The 23,371-nt window shown below is 41.6% G+C and overlaps 1 protein-coding gene across 1 annotated transcript in view; it reads left to right on the forward strand.

The window, feature by feature from the left end:
• Pgm1 (phosphoglucomutase 1) overlaps positions 1–23,371 on the forward strand; it is an 82,460-nt gene that overhangs the window by 31,744 nt on the left and 27,345 nt on the right. The window contains exons 2-7 of the mRNA XM_004663189.2: positions 708–870; positions 1,299–1,445; positions 3,513–3,638; positions 7,057–7,247; positions 8,508–8,662; positions 11,324–11,439. Coding sequence (XP_004663246.1) covers positions 708–870; positions 1,299–1,445; positions 3,513–3,638; positions 7,057–7,247; positions 8,508–8,662; positions 11,324–11,439 — 898 coding nt within the window. The remainder of the gene's footprint in view (positions 1–707; positions 871–1,298; positions 1,446–3,512; positions 3,639–7,056; positions 7,248–8,507; positions 8,663–11,323; positions 11,440–23,371) is intronic.

The raw sequence follows: 23,371 nt of genomic DNA on the forward strand, positions 1-23,371 counted from the left end.
ACTTGAATTGTGTTAAAATGGATGTAAGCTTCGTTTTAACAAAGAAAGCTTTAAGAGCTGGGCTGGGTACCACCTGGGAAAGGTGAGTAGGAAGTGCAGCAAAAGTCCCAGTGCATGTAGGTGGGTCTGACTGGTCTGTTCAGCAGTCACTCTTGGCATTCTTCTCTTAGGCCCAGGAAGTAACAAAGGTACACCCTAACATGGGCAGGTGTATTCCTCATTAAGAAAGCCCTTTACATGTCAAAGTCAAAGTTGCTTGGAAAGATAAATTGATATTATCCTTGATATAATGTGTGATCCTTTTATTTCTTTGAACAGAACCCCTTTAACTAGCTAAGCCTATATCCTTTCTGCCATTACAAATATAACTGAGTTGAATAAAAATGTGAGCGTTCTCACAGTTACATTGAGTCTGATCTGGAAAGGCTCCACTGTGAATACACTGTTTTCCTGCCAGCACCCGACAACACCCTAGACCACACAGTGCTCTACAACGTCAAACTCCAAACTCACTGAAGGAAAGGCTTTGTTAACAGTGTGGCTTCTATTTTGGCAATGTGGTAGACATTTGAGAGATGGATGTTAACTTATGAAAATCTTTTCTGGGCCAACAGAATGTTTCCATTGTCCATCTCTTATTGCCTAGCATGTCTTGTGGTGGCTGTGGCAGTGTGGGTTTTAGCAGGTATGTTCTGGACTTCTTCTAGATTGGCCGCCTGGTTATTGGACAAAATGGAATCCTCTCTACCCCTGCTGTATCCTGCATCATCCGAAAAATCAAAGCTATTGGTGGGATCATTCTGACAGCCAGCCACAACCCAGGAGGGCCTGATGGAGATTTTGGAATCAAATTCAATATTTCGAATGGAGGTGAGTTTGCTATCAGTTTGAGAGCAGGCAGGCTTGTTTTCAGCTGAGAAAGCCAGTACCAGAGGCTTAGGAGGTAGAGGTTCTGGCTCTCCTGTTTGTAAGAAGGGGCTGTGCTTCCTTTTAATGGTAGTGGGCCTGTTGCCTCAGCTGGACCTTAGGAAGAGGAGCCATATGTGAATCATCACTAATTTGCTATTTTCCTTTAGAAAATCTTGATGCTATTAAGCTAGGCATAGTAACACATGCCTGAGATCCAAGCACTTAGAAGGCTGAGGAAGCAGGATTATGCTTTTGAGGCCAATCTGGGCTACATTGTGGAACCCTATCTGAAAAAATTCTGAGAAAACAATCCTGTTACCTGGTGCTAGGGTAGAGGACTTGCTGAGCTGGGTGGTTTATCTTTTCACTGCTTGCTATATGGCTTCTAGGTCCTGCTCCAGAAGTGATCACCGATAAAATTTTCCAACTCAGCAAGACAATTGAAGAATATGCAATTTGCCCCGACCTGAAAGTGGACCTTAGTGTTCTAGGAAAACAACAGTTTGACCTAGAAAACAAGTTCAAGCCCTTCACAGGCAAGTATACTGTCTTCTTTCTGCACACTCTTTTTCCAATGTGAACCATTTCTTTTACAGTTTTATGAAAGTGGGTCCTCAGCTTTGGAAAGATGGTGGTCACTGAGCTCTGCATGGATTAATTAATTAGCAGGTCTGGGATTCAGTTTGAGATTCTAGAGACTTGAGCTTTTGGGGTTTTGCCAGTGATGAGCTGTATGGCTTTGGGGAACTCATTTCAGCTCTGCTTACAGGTTTCCCCACCTGTAAATCAAACAGCCTTGACTAGAAGACTTGTCTGATTCATTTGAGCTCCTACTATGTGCCAAGCTCTTTATGCACGTTATTCTATTTCATTCTCACAGCCGCCTTTGAGGATATCACGGTCAGTGCTCTTTCTTTACAGAGGAAGAATCAGACACAGAGAGCTAGTGACAGGCTCAAGGTCACATAGGCAAAACCAGGATTCACACTCAAGGTGAATGATTCTCTAGCCTGAGTTCTCAATTTTGTTGTTGTTTCTCAATAGTCAGTGAAATCAGACTATTTGGGCTATGTGGAAACTCACTAAAGAGGTAGTTGAGATTAGCATTTTTATTTTTTATGGGAGAAAGAGAGAGAACTGGCACACCAGGGCCTTCAGCCACTGCATTTGAACTCCAGGTGTGTGTGCCACCTTGTGTGCATGAGTGACCTGTGTGCATGTGTGACCTTGTGCACCTGGCTTACCTATGTTCTGGGAGAGTTGACCTGGGTCCTTAGGCTTCGCAGGCAAGAGCCTTAACCGCTAAGCCATCTCTCCAGCCCAAAAATTTATTTTTTAAACACTTTTATTTATTTGTGAGTGCAGGGGAATGAGTATGGCTATGTCAGGGCCTCTAACCATTGTAAACAAACTCCAGATACATGCACTACTTTGTGTATTTGGGTTTATGTGGGTACTTGGGAATTGAACCCAGGTCATCAAGCTTTGTAAGTAAGCACCTATAACTGCTGAACCATCTCTCTAGCCCCATAACAAATATTTATAAATTCATATTGATAAAATGCATATGAGATAGTTGGTTCTATAACCTGCATTTTGACTTTTCCCAACTTGTACTTTTTCCTCAGGACAAAAACTTTAGGATCTGCACTTTTTATTTAGATATACCTATTAAGGCTGACAGTTACAACATAACAAACATCTAGTGACATGTTAATATATATTGAAGATATTCTTGAGGTTCAGTAAACGCTGGCAGAGAGCTTCATCAGCTCTTAATGTGCTGGGAGTCCAGAACTTCTGAGAGTAAGAATACTACTAGTTCTTGTGTTTGTTAGATCCCTGTAGCACATGTAAAAAGTGACTCGTTTTTCTTCTGCCTCTTACCATTAAGTCTTGATGATAGTAAAGAGAAGGAGACATTGCATTTTTGTTATTCATGACATCAAAATAGCCTGCCATGCAGATTCATGGGACAACCTGGTGATGGCATAGAAGAGTTCATGCACCCTCCCTTGCAGTTCTTATGTATGGCCCACCCCACTGCACAGCAAGGTCCTTATGAGTTTCCTCATCTATAAAAAAAGACCAGAGGAAAGTTGTGAGAATTGAATATTATTTGATAAGTCCTTTCTTAAGTGCCCTTTCAAAAAACAGTTATTACAGGTTTACAGAAATATAATTTTAGAGTATGTGATAGTAAATATGGTCAGCTTGACAGGACCTAGAATTGCGCAGGAGGCAAATATCTACGCATGTCTATGAGCTAGTTTTCTAGATTAGGCTAATTGAGGTGGGAAGACCTACCCTTCCTGTGGGTGGCACTATTCCATGGACCCGGCTCCTGGATTGAGTGAAAGCTGCACACCAGCAGTCATTGCTCTCTCCTTCCTGAGGGTTGACTGGGACCAGCTCCTTCATGTGCCTGACACCCTGCTTCCCCACCAGGATGGACTATGTTTCCTGAACTGTAAGCCAAATAAACGTCTCCTTCATTGAGTGCTTTTGTCAGGTACTTTGTCACAACAGTGAGAAAAGTAATACAGAATATAATATTTCTGAATGCATTTTGTTCTGTCTTTTTATGTTGCTTGTTCTCATAGTGGAAATCGTGGATTCAGTGGAAGCTTATGCTACAATGCTAAGAAACATCTTCGATTTCAGTGCATTGAAAGAGCTACTTTCTGGTCCAAATCGACTGAAGATCCGTATAGATGCTATGCATGGAGGTAAGGACTCATGGCCTCACTATGCTCTTCTCACAGAGATGAGGAGCTGCTCTTTCCTGAATGAATCCCAGTGCCTTCATAACCCTCTTCTCAAGCCTTGGTGGATTCTTTTGTAACCATTTCAGAGCAAGACTCACACAGATGAGAATCTAATTGTAGGTATCCAGTGACAAGTAGGTGTGAAGGTACGGCTTCCACAGTAAGCCTTGGGCTGTGAGCCCTGCAACTCCTGTCAGGCGCTTCTGTCTCTCAGCAGGTCACTCATGGTCTTCTCTGCACCCTGTGTATTTCTGAAGGGGTGGTCATTGGTTCAGTGGCTAGCTGGCCATGGTAAATGTGCCCTCACCAACTGCCCCCACATGTTTCTTTTCTTGGAAGAGAACAAACGAGCTGAGGATAAGATTCAGCAACAGCAGGATGTGTATCTCCCTCTCTTCCTCTTCTTGTGGGTGTTTAGCCAGGGCAGTGGAGACAGCCGACTAGACCAGAGGGTTGTTCTCACATGTAGGGCATGAGAATTCCTGAGTACTGCAGTTATCCATATGTTTCTCTGATTTAAAATTTTAGAATCTCTATGCCGGGTGTGGTGGTGCACGCCTTTAATCCCAGCACTCGGGAGGCAGAAATAGGAGGATCACCGTGAGTTCAAGGCTGCCTTGAGACTACATAATTAATTCCAGGTCAGCCTGGACCAGAGTGAGACCCTACCTCGAGAAACCAAAAAACAAACAAACAAACAAAAAAAAAACTACATAAAATTTTAGAATCTCTAGATTTTAAAGAGATGGCTCAGTGTGAAGGCTCTTGCTTGCAAAGCCAGACGGCCCAGGTTCACTTCCCCAGTACCTATGTAAAGCCAGATGCACAGAGTGGCACATGCATCTGGAGTTCATTTGCAGTGGTAGAAGGCCCTGGCACACCCATTTCCTTTCTCTTTCTCTGTCTCTCAATTTCTCTCTTTCTACCTCCTCTCTTTCCAAGTGCTGGAATTAAAGGTGTGCACCATCATGCCTGGCTTTCTCTCTCTTCTTCTGTCTCTCCTTACAAATAAATAAATAAAAATATTTAGAGCAGATGGAGAGATAGCTTAGAGGTTAAGGCTCTTGCCTGCAAAGCCAAAGGACCCAGGTTTGACTCCTCAGGACCCACGGAAGCCAGTAAGCTAGATGCACAAGATGGCGCATGCATCTCATTTACAGTGGCTGAGGCCCTGGTGTGCCTAATGTCTCTCTCTCTCTAATAAATTTTTAAAAGAACCTTTAAAATATTTAAAGAAAAAATTTTAGAATGTGAGTGACAAGGATTATCCCTTGTGTGGCGCTGTGCTGTCTGTTTGGGGAAGGCCTTCTGCCTGTGCCTGAGTCTGTTGAGTGGAGCTATGCAGGGCCTCCTGATAACTGCAAACCTCAGTGAGAAAAATCTCCCGATGGGTCAGAATCTTCTATCCCCAGAATGCCTACTCTTGGATCCTTGCTGGTCCTCTAGGGCTTCACAGAATGGGTCTATTCCCTCTTTCATGTGAGGACTGTGTTATATTATGCCAGTCAGCAGACATGCGCACCTCATATGTGCATGCTCATATATAGGAAGCGAGTGGGGACTGGTCAGATGACTTCCTTCAAAAACTGTGCTGTCTGGGGCGATTAAGTGGGTTAACAAATAGGCCAGGGGATTGAGGGCTAGGTAGAATTTAAAATATTCTTTCTGAGGTATGAAAGAAGGTTGACTAGGTCCATAAAGGAAAATGTCCCAGAAGAAGTGGTGGTCAGCTCAGCTTTTGCAAAGATATCAGTGACAGTTGCTCTCCACTGAAGTGTTGACTGAAGCAGAAGCTTTCAGACTTCAGAGTAGATATCATACTGGGAAACAGGAGAAATGTGAAGGTGGGGCATGGGACAGGGTACTTCAGGGAAGCGAGTTAGGAAGTAGCTTCTTTTCTCCAAGCTTCTCTGTGCTCATTTAATTCCTCCCTATCTACATCCTCTGAGCTCTGGCTTCCTGGACCACATTGTTCCAGGCGTTGACAGCTAGCTGAGCATGTGGCTTCCGGTAGGAGACAAGCATTCAGTGCTATTCCCTTCCCTGAAGCATAATGCAGGACTAGTACCGTCCATGATGGGAGCAAGAAGCATTCTCAGCACTTTAGTCCATCAGGCTGCCTCCCAGCCATTCTCAGCACTTACACTGTCATGTGAAGATGTGATTGGTTCCCCTGTTTGTTGTTGTTACTGGGCTTTGCTTACTTAAAGCTTGATATAATAGGGAAATCCCACATCTATTGATAAAACTTGGATGTATATCTTTATTTCAGAAACTCTTGTGGTTTTGTTTGTTTATTTATATATATTTTTTGAGACAGGGTGTCACTATGTAGCTCCTAGCTGGCCTGGAACTCATTATGTAGACCAAGCTGGCCTCAAGTTTCCAGAGATCTTCCTGTGATAGGGTTACAGGTGTGAGCCACCATGCCTGGCAGAAACTGTGTTCTCTTATCTGTAAATTGGAGGTCGGAATCACAGAATGAACACTTACAATAGGCTGGGCAGGGAGGCTGAAGATAATGAGCTCAAGGCAAGCATGAGCCTACAGAAGGAGTTCCATGTCAACCTGAGACAGAATGAGACACTTTCTCAAAATAAAACAAAACAAAATGCATTCTGAGCCCTTCATGTTGTTAACTCATACAATCCGTGCACCAACCATGCTACAGTTAGTGTTGGGATCCTCTCCCTCCACTTGGGAAAGGCTGAGGTAAACAAACACAAAGAGCTTTCCAAAGGTGGTTCAGGCAACGATTGCAAAGATGGGATTTGAACCCAGACAGCCAGATCCCAGAGGCCAGCTGTCCACCACCTTGTGGGCTTTTCTAAAGGCCTAGCTGAGAAAAGGGTTGAGCATGTAGAAGGGCCTTCTTTTCCCTACTCTTTCTTTCATGAGCTGGCTCCACTTTTTTCTAACTTAGTCTTCCTTTTTGTAGGACCTTCCATCCTAGTCAGAATTATCTCTACATAAGCCCCTGAACATAATTTGCACGTTCCCACTTCTACTCACGAAATTCTTATTCCTAAAGTGCTCACCTCCCAACATTACATGTTTTAATAAAGGGGTGTGTGTGTATGGTGTGTGTGATAAGTGGTGCATGTACCTATGTGCAGATCAGAGAAGAGCATCAGTTGTCCTCTTTTTGCTTGTTCATGTATTTCCTAGACAGGATCTCTACCTCAACCCAGAGCTACCGTTTGTCAGTGAGCCCTGGTGATTCTTCAGTCTCACCCTGGGGTTAGAGTGTGTGACCATGCCCATCTTTCCAGGCTAAGAGGCTTTATGCTTAAGCAGCAAGCAGTCTTAAGTGCTGAGCCATCTTCCTGGCCCTGGAGTTTTATTTTCTGATTCTAACACTGCTTTGTGCCTTATGTAGTTGTGGGGCCATATGTGAAGAAGATCCTCTGTGAAGAACTTGGAGCCCCTGCAAACTCAGCAGTTAATTGTGTTCCCCTGGAAGACTTTGGGGGCCACCACCCTGACCCCAACCTCACCTATGCAGCTGATCTGGTGGAGACTATGAAGTCAGGAGAGCATGACTTTGGGGCTGCCTTTGATGGAGATGGGGTGGGTACAGTCCATTTAAATGAGTTCTTGCAGGCTAGGCCTTGCATGTGGGCAAAAGTAATGGGCTGCTTCTCCCATGCCCTGAAAGCCTGTTGAGTGGCTTTCCAGGCTCCTTCCTGGTATTGGAGGTCAGAAGCAATTGACTAAAAGACCTTCTTTAAGAGAAATAAGAGTCACTGAAATGTAACCCATGAATTTAATTCCAGATGTACATATTTGCTAAGAGTGACAGGGTTATTAGGTCCCAGTTATGATATAATGACTTCATAAGCTGGATGAGTTCTATATACCTGTCCTCAAGGTAGGTTTCTTCCTATAACCAGCAACTGGCTAATTATTTAATCTCTAGAAAAGTTTTAGTCTTATACTTGCTTGATCCTATACTTGCTAAAGGATGAAACTATACTTTTATAGCATATTTGAAGACTATGTTGAGAGAATTGACATTTTATTCTTTCTTTACAATGAAAACTTTTGTATGTAAATTGCTTCCTTCCATCAGAGGTCATGTAAAAACAGTATTATCTTAATGTATATCCCAAGTTTCTCATAGAAAGTGCTGTACATATTTATTATGTCATATTTTTAGTTTGTTGTTGTTACTGCACTTTACCAGCTTAAAGCTAAATTTCCTAAGCAGTATTTTCCCTCACATCAAAATTTGGGGAAATTAAATGGGTTCAGAGCAAACATTATTTTTTCACTACCTCTTTCTGGTACAGTGTATGCTGGGAGTTTCCCCTCATGCTCTCAGATACTCGAGTGCAACAGGCCCCTTGGAGGCAGTGAAGGATGTGGCATAGTTCACTGGGTCTAGTACCAAATACAGGGACTGCGATTTAGAAGGCCAGCCTTGAAAAGCCTGCCTTTGTTCCTCAAAGGATGCCTGGCAGACCTGTCAAACTGTATAAACAGCCAGCATTTCCTCTCTTGTACATCCTTTCTCCTCCTCTGGGAGAGATGAGATTGGTTCCAGAGTTTGGAAAAGGTCTAAAAGGTTAAAGTTAGTTGGCCCCCGGAGGGAGAACAGAGGATTTAGCTCAGGACTTATGTTGTACTTTAATTGAAACCAGTTTTGACTCTTGGGCATGGGGGTGTCCTTGTCTCAGCAATACTGTGCAAATCCATTAATAAAATCCAGTGTTTAAATCTCATTATGAATAAACTCATCAATCTTAAATTTTGTAAAACTCCATGAACGTTTGCTGGCTTTAGTAGTTTGATTACGAGATCTTAATTCATATCTCTATTCTCCCAAAGGATCGGAACATGATTCTGGGCAAGCATGGTTTCTTTGTGAACCCTTCGGACTCTGTGGCTGTCATCGCTGCCAATATCTTCAGCATTCCGTATTTCCAACAGACCGGAGTCCGTGGCTTTGCCCGCAGCATGCCTACAAGTGGTGCTCTAGATCGGTAGGCCTCTCCATTTTCTAAGCCCATCAGTTCCAGGTCACCTGTACTTTGCTGTCCATGGAGCATGCTTCCTCCCCTTTCAGCACAGCTAGCCAGGGCACATGTGCTCAGTGCCCCTTGAATGAAAGAATGGATGGATATTTCCAGCATCTGCCCTCTCAGCACCCTCCACTACTCACCCAGCACTTACCGCACTATGTTCTGACAGGCCACCTGTTTGATTGGCTACGTACTGACTAGGCTATGTACATCTGCTGAAAGAGTCCTTCTTTCCTTCCTTCTTTTCTTCTCTGCTTCCTTTCTTCCTTCCTCTGTTTAAGAGAGAAAGAAGTAGATAGAGGGAATGGGCGCACCAGGGCCTCTAGCCACTGCAAAAGAATTTCAGATGCATGCACCACCTTGTGCAACTAGCTTATGTGGGCACTGGGGAATCAAACATGGTCTTCAGCCTTTGCAGGCAAATGCCTTAACTGCTAATCCATTTTTCCAGCCCCAAATGTACTATCTTGTTCATTATCTTGGAGTCGGTTTGACCCCAGGGTACCTAAAACATCAAAGGGTATATAGACACACATACATATATCATGGTACCTAAAACATTATATGATACACATGCATTTATCATTTTTAAAATGAATGGATGCTTATCTGTTAGTGAATAGATGAATGGATAGCATTTCCTGTCTACACAAGCCATTCCTGTAGTACCGTGCACAGACTGTGAGTGAAAGAGCAGTGTTAGTAACTTTAGTGTTCCACAGACCTTGGTTGCTCATGTATACTTAAACATAGTCATTCCTTACTTGCCCAAAATCTGAAGCAGAAATTTCAAATACATAAAATAGGAAAAAATTACAATTCAAAGTTTTTCATGATAGAAAAAAAGTGACACTTGATTTTTTAAGATTTGCCTATATGTCTACTTACTATTTACTTACTTCTCCTTTGTAACAGGTAGTTTATGAGATCATATTTAAAGCAATTAAAAAGCAACAAGTAACAGGGGAAATGTTTTTAGAGCATGTATGGTGCCTAGAAATGTTTCGTTGACTGAATGAGTTAAAGGTGAAGGCCAGGGAGAAAGCAGAAGCATAAGACTCTAGTCTTTACCAAACACTACCTATCACAGACTTCACATGTGCAGGTCATTTAGTTCTCACTAACCACTGGGGAAAACCCCATTTTACTGATGGACAACAAAAGGACAAAGAAGTCTCATTGCTTAAGCATACCGAACTTATAAGCAGCTGAGTCAGCCACTGGACCATGCAGTAGTTTCCTCTTATTTTTTTATTTGTTATTTTGTTTGTTTGTTTCTTTTCGAGGTAGGTTCCCACTTAGCCTAGGCTGACCTGAAACTCATTCTGTAGTTCCAGGTTGGCCTTAGACTTACAGTGATTCTCCTATGTCCGCCTCCTGAGTGGATCAAAGGAAGGTATGTGCACCATGCCTAGCAGTAGCTTCCTTTTTAAGAAGAGATATCATATATTTTCTACCTTCTACCTTGTGATGCTCACCATAATCCTTACTTTAAAGAAGATGAAGCTAAAGTCCAATGTTGGCTTGTTTTCTCCAAAACCTCACAGCTAAATCAGAGCAGGAGTGAGCAGCCAGTTCTGCCTCCAGATGCTGTTTCTGGAGCTTGGTGACCCTGCTACAGTGTTAGGAGTGGAGGTTGGCATGGCCATACTACAGTGTTAGGCTGTGGGTCCTGAAATCCTTCTGTGCCTTTCAGGAACAATTTAATTCCAATTTTTGAAAAACATTATAACCCATTTAGGCCTACAGCTGAAACAGTATTATTCAGATAGCAGTGCTTTCATAATTTTCAAAATCATACATATGATTTTCCTCAAACATTATAATCCAAACATGACGTGGCTTTGCTTAGAAGGAAGCCAGCATTCAGGAAGGTACATCTCCTCAACCTACCAGGCAGTGGCCTATTCAGAGGGAAAGGAAAAATTCAAAGTCAGTCAAACATTCTATTTCTTCTTATTTATTTTTGTTGCTGTGGGTGGCACACTGGGCCTTGTACATGCCAAGTATTCTCTTTACCACTGTACTGCACCTGTGGGCTCTCAGAGATGTTACATAGTCTAAAGCTATACCGAGAGGAAAAGTTTCTTGGGCAGAAAGGGGACCATGGTCAGAGTGAGAGAAGCTGGTATAAATGAGAGACCCCATGGGGTACTTTCCTTGGGAGGCTTCCACTGAGATGAAAAGAACACTGGTTGGGAAGCCAAGTTTGGAGCTGAGGTTCCTGCTGATTGTGTGACCTTGGTCTGATCTTCATTTGTTGCCCTTCTCCATAATATGTTCACTTTCCACACCCTCTCTGTAGAATGTTGCAGATGCGTTCTGGACCCAAGATATACAGATTTCAGTTCCCCTAAACTAGCCCTGCAAATGTATGTCTACTAAAACATTAAATATGATCAGAATTAGTTTTTCCTCTTTTCCCCTTTCCTCTGAATCCATACAAAAGAGCCCATTGTGTCCAAGCTTTCTCTTATGATTTTCTACCAATCTTAGAATTGTGTCTACCTCTTAGCAGTGCTGAATGGGACCCTTGATTACAGTAATGGTTGCTCTTTTCCATTCTTCACATGGCCCTGCTCCATCCCGCTGTGATGTAACTTTGATTTCATGCCTTTGAAGGGTAGCAAGTGCTACAAAGATTGCTTTGTATGAGACCCCAACTGGCTGGAAGTTTTTTGGGAACTTGATGGATGCAAGCAAACTGTCCCTTTGTGGAGAGGAGAGCTTCGGGACTGGTAAGTTGCATTCCTGTGCAAGCAACATTTTCTTTCCCACAACTGCCCCCAGTGACAGTTCAGGCTACTTAGGTGGCACTGAAATAGCAACAGGAGCTGATGTGTCCTAAATCAAGACACGGTTTATTTATAAGAACTCTTATTAAGTATACACATTTGAAAAACAGTGTGCACATTGGGGCAGGAAGGCTAATTTTACTTTCAGAGGATCACATCTTCTGAGACAGGAAGCTTGGGGGACTTCTTGGCAGTGTGAGTCTGTGAGGATTAAACAGGCTGATAAACATATTTTCCATCCCTTAGTGGCCAAGGAAACCTTAATAAATGTTTTCATTTCTGAGAAGACATATGGTGGAGCAAGTCAGTTTTTCTTTTTTATTAAAAAAAAAAAAAAAAACGTTTAGCACAGCATTGAATATTTCTTTTCCATAGGCCCAAGCTTTTTTTTTTTTTTTTTTTTTTAATTCAAGGCTAGATGCCTCTAGGTCAGAACTAAGTCAGTAGAAAAATAAGGATAAATGTGTAAATTGTAGTATGCTGTGAGAGTGGAATAGGCTCTTCTCTGTAGGTGATCCAAGACCCTAAGATCCTTTTCTGGGCTCGCTCTCCTCATCTCTGTCCTTCCAAATACTAATGTGCACTTCTGCCTCCTCCCTGACTTTGCCTACTGCTCTATCCTACCTGCATCAATTGCTGTGCTCCAAAAGGCTACGCAGCATGTGATCCTTTCCTGTGGATTGCTTTCCAGTCAGGTTGCAAGTACTTAAGTGGCCCCATTTCTTCAGTTCTCTCTGTCTAATCCTTCAAAGCAAAGGAACTTGTCTTGTGATCCTTTGTTACTTGATGGCCACCTTTTTGCAAAGAGAAGATCAAAACCTACATCCTCTAAGCCTTGCAATTGAGTTCAATGTTAATCAGAATGAAATACTGATCTCCTTTTCTTTCCTACAAACCCAGAGGCAGGGTGGGGATTCTGAGCTGGTAGATTTGAGGTAAATATTTACAAAGTTTTAAGCAGTTTAATATCTTTGGGAGAGTGGCAGTACTCTTTGGCAGTAAATTGACTTGATAGAATTGGGAGGTATTCAGGAAGATAGGTGAGTGAGGGGGTTGAACAATGCCCACGAACGATGCTAGGTGATTTCCCAGAGCATAGGTCTTTAGTCAGAAATTATAATACCACTGCTTAGTACCATACAATTCTGTAAGTTATGCTTCATGAATGCTCAATGAGACTTAAAGGTGGTCTTCCATGAGATTCCCACAGTGTCACCCCATCCATGCCTGACTTTAGTCCTTCTTCCTCCTCTCCCTCCTTTTCAGTGCTAGGGATTTAACCCAGAGCCTTGCCCATGCTAGACAAGCACTTTGTCACTGAGCTATATCCTCAGCCCTGTTACTCTTTATGGAAGATGGTACTTTTGGAGGCAAGTACTGGGTCTTTTGCTTTCCTGTCCCCATGGACCATATTAATGCTGAACCTAGAGAAAAGACAACAGTCTAGAATCAGGTTTCCCAGAGTATGGGTTTGTGGAAGAATACCAGTTCCATGAGAATATACTGGGAAACTTGGAATGTATATTGGAATGTAAATCTTGTCTTGATATTCACAGTGATAGTAGCCTTTGAAGATTCCAGAACATTCTAGCATAAAGCCCTGACTAGTTCATTTTTACCCAAATGCAGCTACTTACTATGTATGTAGACAGACAGACAGACCAATGCGGGAGCACTGAGTAGGAAGAAATCTGAGTCCCAGAGCTAATAGGATTCCTTAGCATTGGCTGGGAAGAGGCATGGCATCAGGATAACTGAGCCGCTGTTGTCTCATATAGGAAACTTGCAAATGCTAGGAGTAACTGTTAGATTCTGTCTTCTCCAAGCTACCTGTCCTTGCTTCCTCTAGTCATTCTTTACTCCACACTGTTGATAGATTCCTCACCAGCTTCTAGATGCTTCTGAGTCCATCACTGCCCTCCTTAGAAGCCATGCCCAGAACTGAGCCCAGTTCTTCCAGATTTGGCAGGTGAAGGGTATGGTGGGTGATTACTTCCAGTAAGCTGGATAGTGTACTCTTCTTGATAAAACTTTCACTTACGGTAGCTTTTTGGAAGTTCTATAATGCTGCTGAGCCTACATAAGGTTGTGGATAATTAAACTCTCTTATGATTTTTTTTTTTCAAGGTAGGGTTTCACTGTAGCTCAGGCTGACGTGGGATTCACTATGTAGTCTCAGGGTGGCCTCAAACTCACAGTGATCCTCCTACCTCTGCTGGGATTAAAGGATTAAAAGTATGCACCCCCACACCTGGCCTCTCCATGAATTTTTTGTTTTGTCTTTATTTTTTATTTATTTTATTTTATTTTATTTCATTTATTATTTTTTTTTTTTTTTTGAGTAGGGTCTCGCTCTAGCCCAGGCTGACCTGGAATTCACTGTGTAGTCTCAGGGTGGCCTTGAACTCACAGTGATCCTCCTACCTCTGCTTCTCAAGTGCTAGGATTAAGGGCATGCACCACCATGCCCGGCTTGGAATTGATTTTTTTTAATGAAAATATTAGACTTTGGGCTGGGGAGATGGTTCAGAGGACAAAGTGCTTTCTGTGCACACATGGGTACCTGAGTTTGGATTCCCAGAAATCATGTATGACCACGCATTGTAGTATGAGTGTCTGTAGATGGGAAGTGGAAATAGGAGAATCTCTGGAAGTTTAAAGGCCAACTAGCCTGGCAAATACAATGGTAAACAGTGAGAGTCCCTGTCTCAAAGAAGATAAAAGGTGAGTGCTGAGTCCTGAGGTTGTCCTCTGACCTCCACATGTGCACTGTGCCATGCATGTACCTACACAAATGCAAGTTCTCCCTCCCTCCCTCCTTCCCTCCCTCCCTCCTTCTCTCTCTCTCTCTCTCTCTCTCTCTCTCTCTCTCTCACACACACACACACACACACACACACACACACGAAAAAAAAAAAAAAAGGGCTGGAGGGATGGCTTAGCGGTTAAGGCATTTGCCTGCAAAGCCAGAGAACCCAGTTTCGATTCCCCAGGACCCACGTTAGCCATATGCACAAGGGAGTGCACACATGTGGAGTTCATTTGCAGTGACTGAAGGCCCTGGCATGCCCATTCTCTCTCTCTCTGTCAAATAAATAAATCAATAATAAAAATAAAATATTAAAAAATCACTTTTTTAAAAAAGAAAGTATCCAACTGTAGATTCTTGCTTGCTAACGTTGGTTCTTATTGGCCCATTCAACAAATAACTGGTGCCAGCCATGGCTTCCTCTTTCTCTGGATATTATATCCAAAGAGAGACTGCGTTGTAAGACTAATCCACAGCTCTCCCTTTGTCTTTGAAAACTAAAGAAAAATAGGTAAACAATTTGTTCAGGTAATATATTGTCTGGTTGTTAAGTACTGTCAACACTAGACTGCATAGCTTAGTCTCCAAGGCTGTGACTGAGCACAACTGGTCTTATGTTCCTGAGCTCCTAGGTCCCTTGCAGGCTTTGTGTCTATTGCCATGTGCCCAGCTGGTGAACGTTTCCAGCTGTTCCTTTCAGACCTTCTCAGTTAGATGCTAGTGATTCTGTGCATTATGAAATATTCAAGTTGGGATGGAGAGATGGATTAGTGGTTAAGGCATTTACCTGAGAAGCCAAAGAACCCAGGTTTGATCCCCCAGGACCCATATAAGCCAGATGCACAAGGTAGTACATGTGTCTTGAATATGTTTGCAGGGCCTAGAGACCCTGATGCACCTATTCTCTTTCTCAAATAAATAAATACAACTATTATAAAAATAAATATTCAAATTCTATAATTTCATTGAGTTCAAGGTATTTTATTTCTGTGTTTTCCAAAGTGATAACAGAAACAATTTCTTAGGAAAGCCTCCACAGCCCGAGTGGGCCGAACTGCCTGACTATTGGTTCTCAGGCCCCGTATACCACTCTTTGCTGAGCTCACTGAAGCTGTGATTTTTAAAACATTTTATTGATAACTATCATGCATGTACATAACATATTTTGATCATAATCCCCTCTCACTTTATTTTGTCCCTCTTCTGCTAAATCCCTTCTTTCCAGCTTGTCCCTCTAGTATTTTGATATCTTCCCTTCCTCTTCTGTCATACATTATGAAATGTCAATTGGCCCAGTATTATGCAAGTCTTGTGCAGGCAGCTAATGACAGTGACTGTGAGGTCATAAATGCAATCACCACTCCATGTCCATAAGATAGCACTTCAGAGCGCTCCTCCTGGTACTACTATTCTTTCTACCCCATCTTCCATAATGTTTCTTGAGCCCTTGAGGGTGTAATAGCAATCTCTCATCAACAGTCGTTTATTCTCAGTCATAGGCTTTTGATTAGGTTTTCGGTACCAATCATGACTTCTGTCCAGTGGAGTGGACTTCAAATTCAATCAGAGAGCAGTTGGCTACCCCCATTACAGACATGCCACTTTTACAACAGTGGATCCATCTTGCTTGACAAGTCAGTTGTGTAGCTTTCAGGGTACTTCTGGTTAAGACTGTTGCTGACTTTCCTCTCCCAGCAGCCTGCAGAGCACTTTCCAGCACTGTGACAGCTAGCAGGGAGGAGGCTTCCAGCTCGGTTCCTGCTTGATTTCTCAGAGTCCTGATGCAGCTGTTATTTTAGTTACTTATGATTATTTAACTCTTGTTTGTTGGTTACGGTAGACTATCAGTTCCATGAAGATGGATGTTTTCCATCCCATTTTCCTTCGAATCCCAGAAGTCTCCTATATTGCCCAGCATAGGCTAGGTGTTCATCAAATGCATGCTTGCTGAATGAGTGAGAGAGAGAGAGAGAGAGCACACTCTTCCCTTGGGACCTTCAATTTAAAAATCGTTGTGTATAATTTCCTGTATGAGGCTAGAACGTTGTAACTTAACATTAACATCCACCTTCATGGAGAACCCTCATCTCACCTTACCTCTTACAGTGGGATGGGACTCAGCACAACTCCCACTCCAGTGTTTAGGGTTGGGGACCTCAAGGCCTTTGTGGGGTGAAGAAAAAGAAAAAAATGTGCGTGCAAGGAGGTATAATAGAAGCAGGCTTCAAAAGAACTGGCTCATGAGGTAAAACCATCTCTCAATACAGTGGAAGTAATATTACCAAATTCACATCTATTTGTCCATCATGCAGAAATAGCAGCCTTCACACACAGTTATAACCACATAGTCCAGAGCATGTCCTCAGACTTCAGCATTACAGGTATCAGAATGGGGGGGTGGGCACAACTAGGCAGGAAGGACCCATGACCTCATAGTCCCACACTGTCTGTTCCTGCTGGTGGTGGACAGTAATGTGCATATGTGTACATAGTGGAAGAGTGTCAGCTAGGACCCACTTTGAACTTGTTAGAAAATTCAAAGTCACAGAGTGTCACTATTTATGAAGTCCTTCTCTAGGAAAACGGGAGACTTATGAAAGAGGAAACCCAATTGAAGATGAACTTGGTATCACATGGAGATATATCAATAAACTATGGTCTTTTCAGAGCCAGAGGATAGGAATGTTTTTCTTGTCCTGTCTATAAAAGTGGTAAGTTGAAGAAATAACTTTGCAAATATCATTTTGTTTGAATTTCTTTTAAAAAAATATTTTCGCTTTTTAAAGATTTATTTTTAGTTATTTTGTAGAAACAGAGAGAGAGAGATAGAGGGAGAATGGACCCACCAGGGCCTCTAGCCACTGCAAATGAACTCTAGACGTATGTGCCACCATATGCATCTGACTTACAGGGGACCTAGAGAATTGAACCTAGGTCCTTAGGCTTTATAGGCATGTGCCTTAACTGCTAAGCCATCTCTCCACCCCCTCACTGAGTTACTTAGAAAAGCCTTCCATGTTTGTACTTATTTGCATCAACTCATTCCTCAAATGTTTATGGCACTGACTGTGTTGATGGTAGGCTAGGCGCAAGGTAGGGCCAGAGAGGTGAACAAGATGTCCTTTTGCCTCATGAGTTTCCATCTGGGGGAGAAGTCAGACTCTGGCCAGGTAATTACAGATATGCAGGGTGATAGGAGATAGGTGCTCTGAGAACTTTGGCTGTGAGGTGTTGGGGGTCAGATTTCTGTCTAGTTTTTACTACTCTACTTGTATAGCTTTTGGTATACCTCGCAATGGGTAAAGCCTCCACAGGAAGCAAGAAAAGATAGTAGCATTCCATGTCTGGAGATTCCCCAGGTAGACCCCAAATAGCTAAACTTAGACCCTTGTTAAACCTAACTCAGACAATCTGTTACCTGCATGTCTGTTTCCTCACCTGTGTGTCTATCTACAATGACAGGAGACATGTCTTGATACTTGAAACATACTGGCACTGATTCTGGCTTGTTGAGTATAAAGTGAAGTTCATGTTAAGACAGGTATTTTTTTACTGCCCTCTAAAGGTGTTTTGTAGGAAGGAAGCCAGGTTCTAAGGCCATCAAGAGGTAGTACAGGAGGAGTACTAAATGGAGAGTTCAGGAATTCCTGGAGACAGTGCCCTGGGAGCTGCAGTGTCCTGAAGAGGGTTTTCTGGAGCTCACTAACATTTCCTTGGAATACCATTTGAAATGGAGGGGTACCATTCAAGCAAAGGAAATCAGAGCCAGGTAGCCAGGAAGTGACTATCTGGGCCAAACCCTAAGAACTCACCATGGCCCCTGCACCAACTGGGGAATAATGTATAGTCAGGGCAGAGTGTGCTCCCGGGAAACTGTAGCAATAGCCCAGAGGGAGACAAAGACACCATCCTGGGTGAGGGTGAATCAAAAGTAGTTGCAGGAGATGTGAGCTGTTTTAGTATGGGTATGTGGGATGGAAATTTCCAGGCAGAGAGAACAGCATGTTCAGAGAACTAGAAGAGATTCAGACAGACAGATGCTGACTCCTTCATAGGATTCCATGGAGCTATTTCAGTTTTTCATATCCCTATGCACAGGCTGTCACCTGGCAGGGACAGAAGCTGGGCAACTCATGAGATGCCCAAACTGGTAAGTGTAACTAAATCCCTGAACTGTTAGCTTTTGGCTCCCTCAGCCAGGGTTGATATTTTTCTTGGCTTCAACACAGAGCATGTCCTGACTAAGCCAAATTTGTACTTATCACAAGGTGCTGATTAGGCCAAGTATAATGACAGGTGTTAGAAGATGCTGAAAGGGCAGAATCCCATATGCTCAGTGGGGCCGTGAGCCTGAGCAAGAATGAAAAGAGACAAAGCAAAACCTAGTACTACCTTTGTGCCTACTGGGACAACAGTAGCTTCTCTTTCTTGTACAAGTTGGCCTCTTTTACTGTTCAAAAATTAAAATATAAGGATGCTAGTCAGAATGAGGCTTTCTATGGAACTGATTCATATTGTCTTAACTTTGGTGTAGTTCCCTTCCTACCCGCACTACCTCATGCCCCTCCAAGCCCCTAGATATCCTGTCCCTTCCCTATTCTATCAGGTAACTCCTCCTCTCCTCTCTCCCTATTTCTTCTCTCCTGGTCTCCTTCGAGTTCTCTGCCCATATTACTGATGATTACTACTATTTGCACGCATCTCTAATTGATCCCAGTTAGTAACCTTATGTGAGAGAATACATGCACAGTTTGTCTTTCTGTGCCTGCGTGACCAACTCCATCCATTTTCCTGCAAACTTCATAATTTCATTTTCCCTTACCACTGAATAGAATCCTATTGTATATATAGACCACATATTCATTATCCATTCCTCAGTAGGTGTCCGTCTGGGCTGATTCCAGTTCCTGGCTATTGTGAATAAAGCAGCAACAATATGGCTGAGTAAGCATCTCTTTAGTAAAATTTGGAGGCTTTAGCATATATGCCCAGGATCAGTTTAAAACCAACTGGATAAAATGTCAGATATATTTTCATCTTTTTCAAGAGTCTCCATACTGACTTCCATAGTGGTTATACCAGTTTGCACTCCCACCAGCAGTGGGTAAGGGTTCCTCTTTCCCCAGAGCCTCACCAGCATGTGTTGTCATTCAATCTTTTGATATATGTTATCCTGACTGGAGTGAGGTGAAATAACAGAGTTGCTTTGATTTGCATTTCTCTGATGACTAAAGATGTTGAACATCTCTTTTAATGTGTAATAGCCATTTGCATTTTTTCCTTTGAGAATTCTCTGTTCAAATCTCTACCCCACTTTTTGTTTGGGTTGTTTAGTTTTTTGAGCTCTGTGTAGATTCTAGATATAGACCTTTATCAGAGGTATAGCTAGTAAAGATTTTCTCCCATTCCATGTGTTGTCTGTTGATTCTGTTGGTGGTTTGCTTATATGTACAGAAACTTTTTAGTTTCATGAGGTCCCAGTGGTTGAGTGTTATTCTAATTCTCTGCTACTGGGGTCTTATACAGGAAGTCTTGCCATGCACTTATATTGTTGAGTGTTCTCCCTATTTTATTTTCTAGCTGTTTTAGAATTTCAGCTAATGTATTGAGATCCTTAATCCATTCAGAGTTGACTTTTATGTAGGGTGAGAGAAGTGGATCTAATTTCATTATTATACATGTGGTTAGCCATTTTCTCCAGCACCATTTGTTGAAGATGCTGTCTTTTCTCCAGTGTGTGTTTTTGCCCCCTTGTCAAAAATGATGTAGCTGTAGTTGCTTGAATTTAGAAATGGGTCTTGTAGTCTATTTCATTGATCTCTATGTCTGTTTTTGTGCAGTACCATGCTGTTTAGTTAGTTAGTTAGTTTGTAGTATTTCTCGAAGCCCAGGTAGGTGAAACCTCCAGATAGCTTATTTTGTTGAGGATAGTTTTGGCTATCTGAGGCCTCTTTTCTTTCATATGAATTTGGAGATTATATTGTCTATCTCTGTGAAGAACATTGCTGGAAATTTTGTTGGAATTGCATTGAATCTGTATAATGCTTTTGGTAGAATGGCCATTTTGACAATATTAATTCTTCTAATCAATGTGCATGGTAAGTCTTTTCAGCTTTGTGTATCCTCCTCAGTTTCTTTCTTCCATGTTTCTATGCTTTCTTTGTATAGATCTTTCACTTCCTTGGTAGTGATATTTTAAGGTATTTAATTTTTTGTGGCTATTGAAAACAGGATAGTGTCATTTATCTCTTTATCCATTTGCTTGTCTTTGGCATATAGGAAAACTACAGTTTTTGTGTGCTGTTTTTATATCCAACCACTTTACTGAAAGAATTTACCACCTTTAGATGTTTCATTGGTAGACTGTTTTGGCTCACTCATACATCAAATCATATCATCTGCAAATAGCACTAATTTGAGTTCTTCCTTACCAATTTGTTTTCCTTTTATGTGTTTCTCTTGTCTTATTGATTTCTCTAAGACTTCAAGTTTTATGTTGAAAAGTAATGGTGAGAGTGGGCACTCCTGTCTTGTTCCAGACCTTAATGGAATGCTTCAATATTTTCCCCATTTAGTGTAACCTGGGCCTTAGAGGCACTACAAATAGCCTTTATTATATTGTGATATGGTCACTCCATCCCTAGTCTCTCAAGTGTTTTAATCATGAAAGACTGAATGTATTTTGTTAAAGGCCTTTTCTGCATCTATTGAAATAATCATGTGATTGTTATATTTAAGTTTATGTGGGTGGTGAATTAAATTTATTGATTTCCATATGTTGACCCATCCCTGCATTTTTGGGATAAAACCTATTGATCAAGAGGAATGATGCTTTTGAGATTTTGCATTTGGTTTGTGAGGATTTGATTGAGAATTTTTTCATCTAAGTTCATTAGGGATATCAGTATATAATTTTCTATTTTTGTTGGGTCTCTGTCTGGTTTAGGTATTAGAATAATGCTGGTTTTATAGAAGGGGTTTGGGAGCATTCCCTATTTTGCAATTGTATGAAATAATTTGAGAAAAGGTGGTTTTAGTTCTTGAATGAAGGATTGGTAGAACACAGCAGTGATTCCTTCTGTACCTGGACTTTTTGTTGAGATATTTTTAATTACTTTTAAATTGCATTAGAAGTAATGGGTTTGTTTAGGAAGTCTGTTTGTTCTGGATTTAGTTTTGGAAAGTGATATGATTCAAGGAATTTATCAATTTCTTCCAGGTTTGTGGAATATAGGTTTTTGAAATATGTCCTGATGATTCTTCTAATTTCATTGGTATCAGTTGTGATGTATCCATTTCCTTATGTCCAAAATAAATACCTCCAGGCTATCACAAATTCCCATTATATTGAGGAAAGTGCCAGAAGCCAGCTTCTCAGGATGTGCTGTTGCCAAAGCATATCATTTGCAAAAGCTGTAAGAGGCAGAGTGCTAACCTTTGGTTCCTAAAAATAGTAAAGGCAAAAGTCTTTGAAAACTTGTAAACACTTCCAAAAATTATTATATACAGTCTTACAAATACTGTCTCTAGTCTTCTACCATCTGGGTTTTGAGATGTTACATCTTTTAAAAAAAAATCATTCACTTGCATGTGGGTGTGTGTATGTATGTACACTCATGGGCATATCAGGGTCTCTTACTGCTACAAATTAGTGCCCATCCAGCTTTATATGGGTAGCTGTGGAATCAAACCCAGGCTGGCAGGCCTCATAATTAAGTACCTCCAACCTCTCAGCCAAGATCTATTATTTCTAAAAGTGATATTCCATTAAAAAAAATGTCAAGGAAAAATTTATGAAAATATTGGAGTAGAAAAGTTAATTGATTCACAGTTCCCTGCTGTACAATTAGTTATCAGACCATGTTATAAAGATAACATACATCTCTAAGAAGCACACAATTAGTAGGGAAGGCAAATGACTGGGGCTCAAGGAATCTGGCACCACCCAGCTGTCTTGTACATGTTATGATGGAGAAGAAAGGGAAGGGAGCTCACAGGTGCCTGGGTAAGCCAGATGCTCATCTCAAAGAAGAGAAGACATTTGAGCTGGGTCTAAAAGGATGAACACAGGAAGGCAGGAAGCTTGCCTCATGCCCACGTGGCCAGCATTATGCCACATACCCTGGAAGTGTCAAGAAAAACAAGACCAGGAGAAATCAAAGTAGGGCTGGAAGATACATAAATAATTCAAGATTGACAATATGCAAAACATGATTATAAAGAGAACGTACAGAATCCCATTCAGAAATCAAAAAGCAAACTCCATATAGCCTATACTTTGTTTTGACTTAGAGCAAGAAAATTAAAAGCAAAAAATGAGTTTGTCCCATATAGGGCTTTTAAAGGGAGGTCTCCATGACCACAAGCATATCCAAAGAAGCCAGTTTCTTTTTTTGTTTGTTTGTTTGTTTGTTTTGTTTTGTTTTGTGAGGTAGGGTCTCACTCTGGCTCAGGCTGACCTAGAATTCACTCTGTAGTCTCAGGGTGGCCTCAAACTCTCGGTGATCCTCCTACCTCTGCCTCCCGAGTGCTGGGATTAAAGGTGTGCGAGAAGCCAGTTTCTTAATTTGGTAACAATTTTAGCAAGGCCCTTAGCAGGAGAAAGATGTGTCACAGTTTTAAAACTAAACTTTATTGGTTAAAGAAAGGTGTTTTATGATAAGAGTTACTTGTTCAGAGGTTACTTATCTTTAAGATTTTGATACTTTCTGCCAAATTACTTTTCAGATGATGGTACCAGTGGATACTCCAAAGGCACTGTGTTAGAATCCCATTTTTTTTTTTTAATTTTATTTATTTATTTTTTTTTTTTAATTTTTATTAACATTTTCCATGATTATAAAATATATCCCATGGTAATTCCCTCCCTCCCCACCCCCACACTTTCCCGTTTGAAATTCCATTCTCAATCATATTACCTCCCCATTACAATCATTGTAATTACATATATACAATATCAACCTATTAAGTATCCTCTTCCCTTCCTTTCTCCACCCTTTATGTCTCCTTTTCAACTTACTGGCCTCTGCTACTAAGTATTTTCATTCTCACACAGAAGCCCAGTCA

This window comes from Jaculus jaculus, chromosome 5 (assembly GCF_020740685.1).
Source record: "Jaculus jaculus isolate mJacJac1 chromosome 5, mJacJac1.mat.Y.cur, whole genome shotgun sequence".
NCBI lineage: Eukaryota > Metazoa > Chordata > Mammalia > Rodentia > Dipodidae > Jaculus > Jaculus jaculus.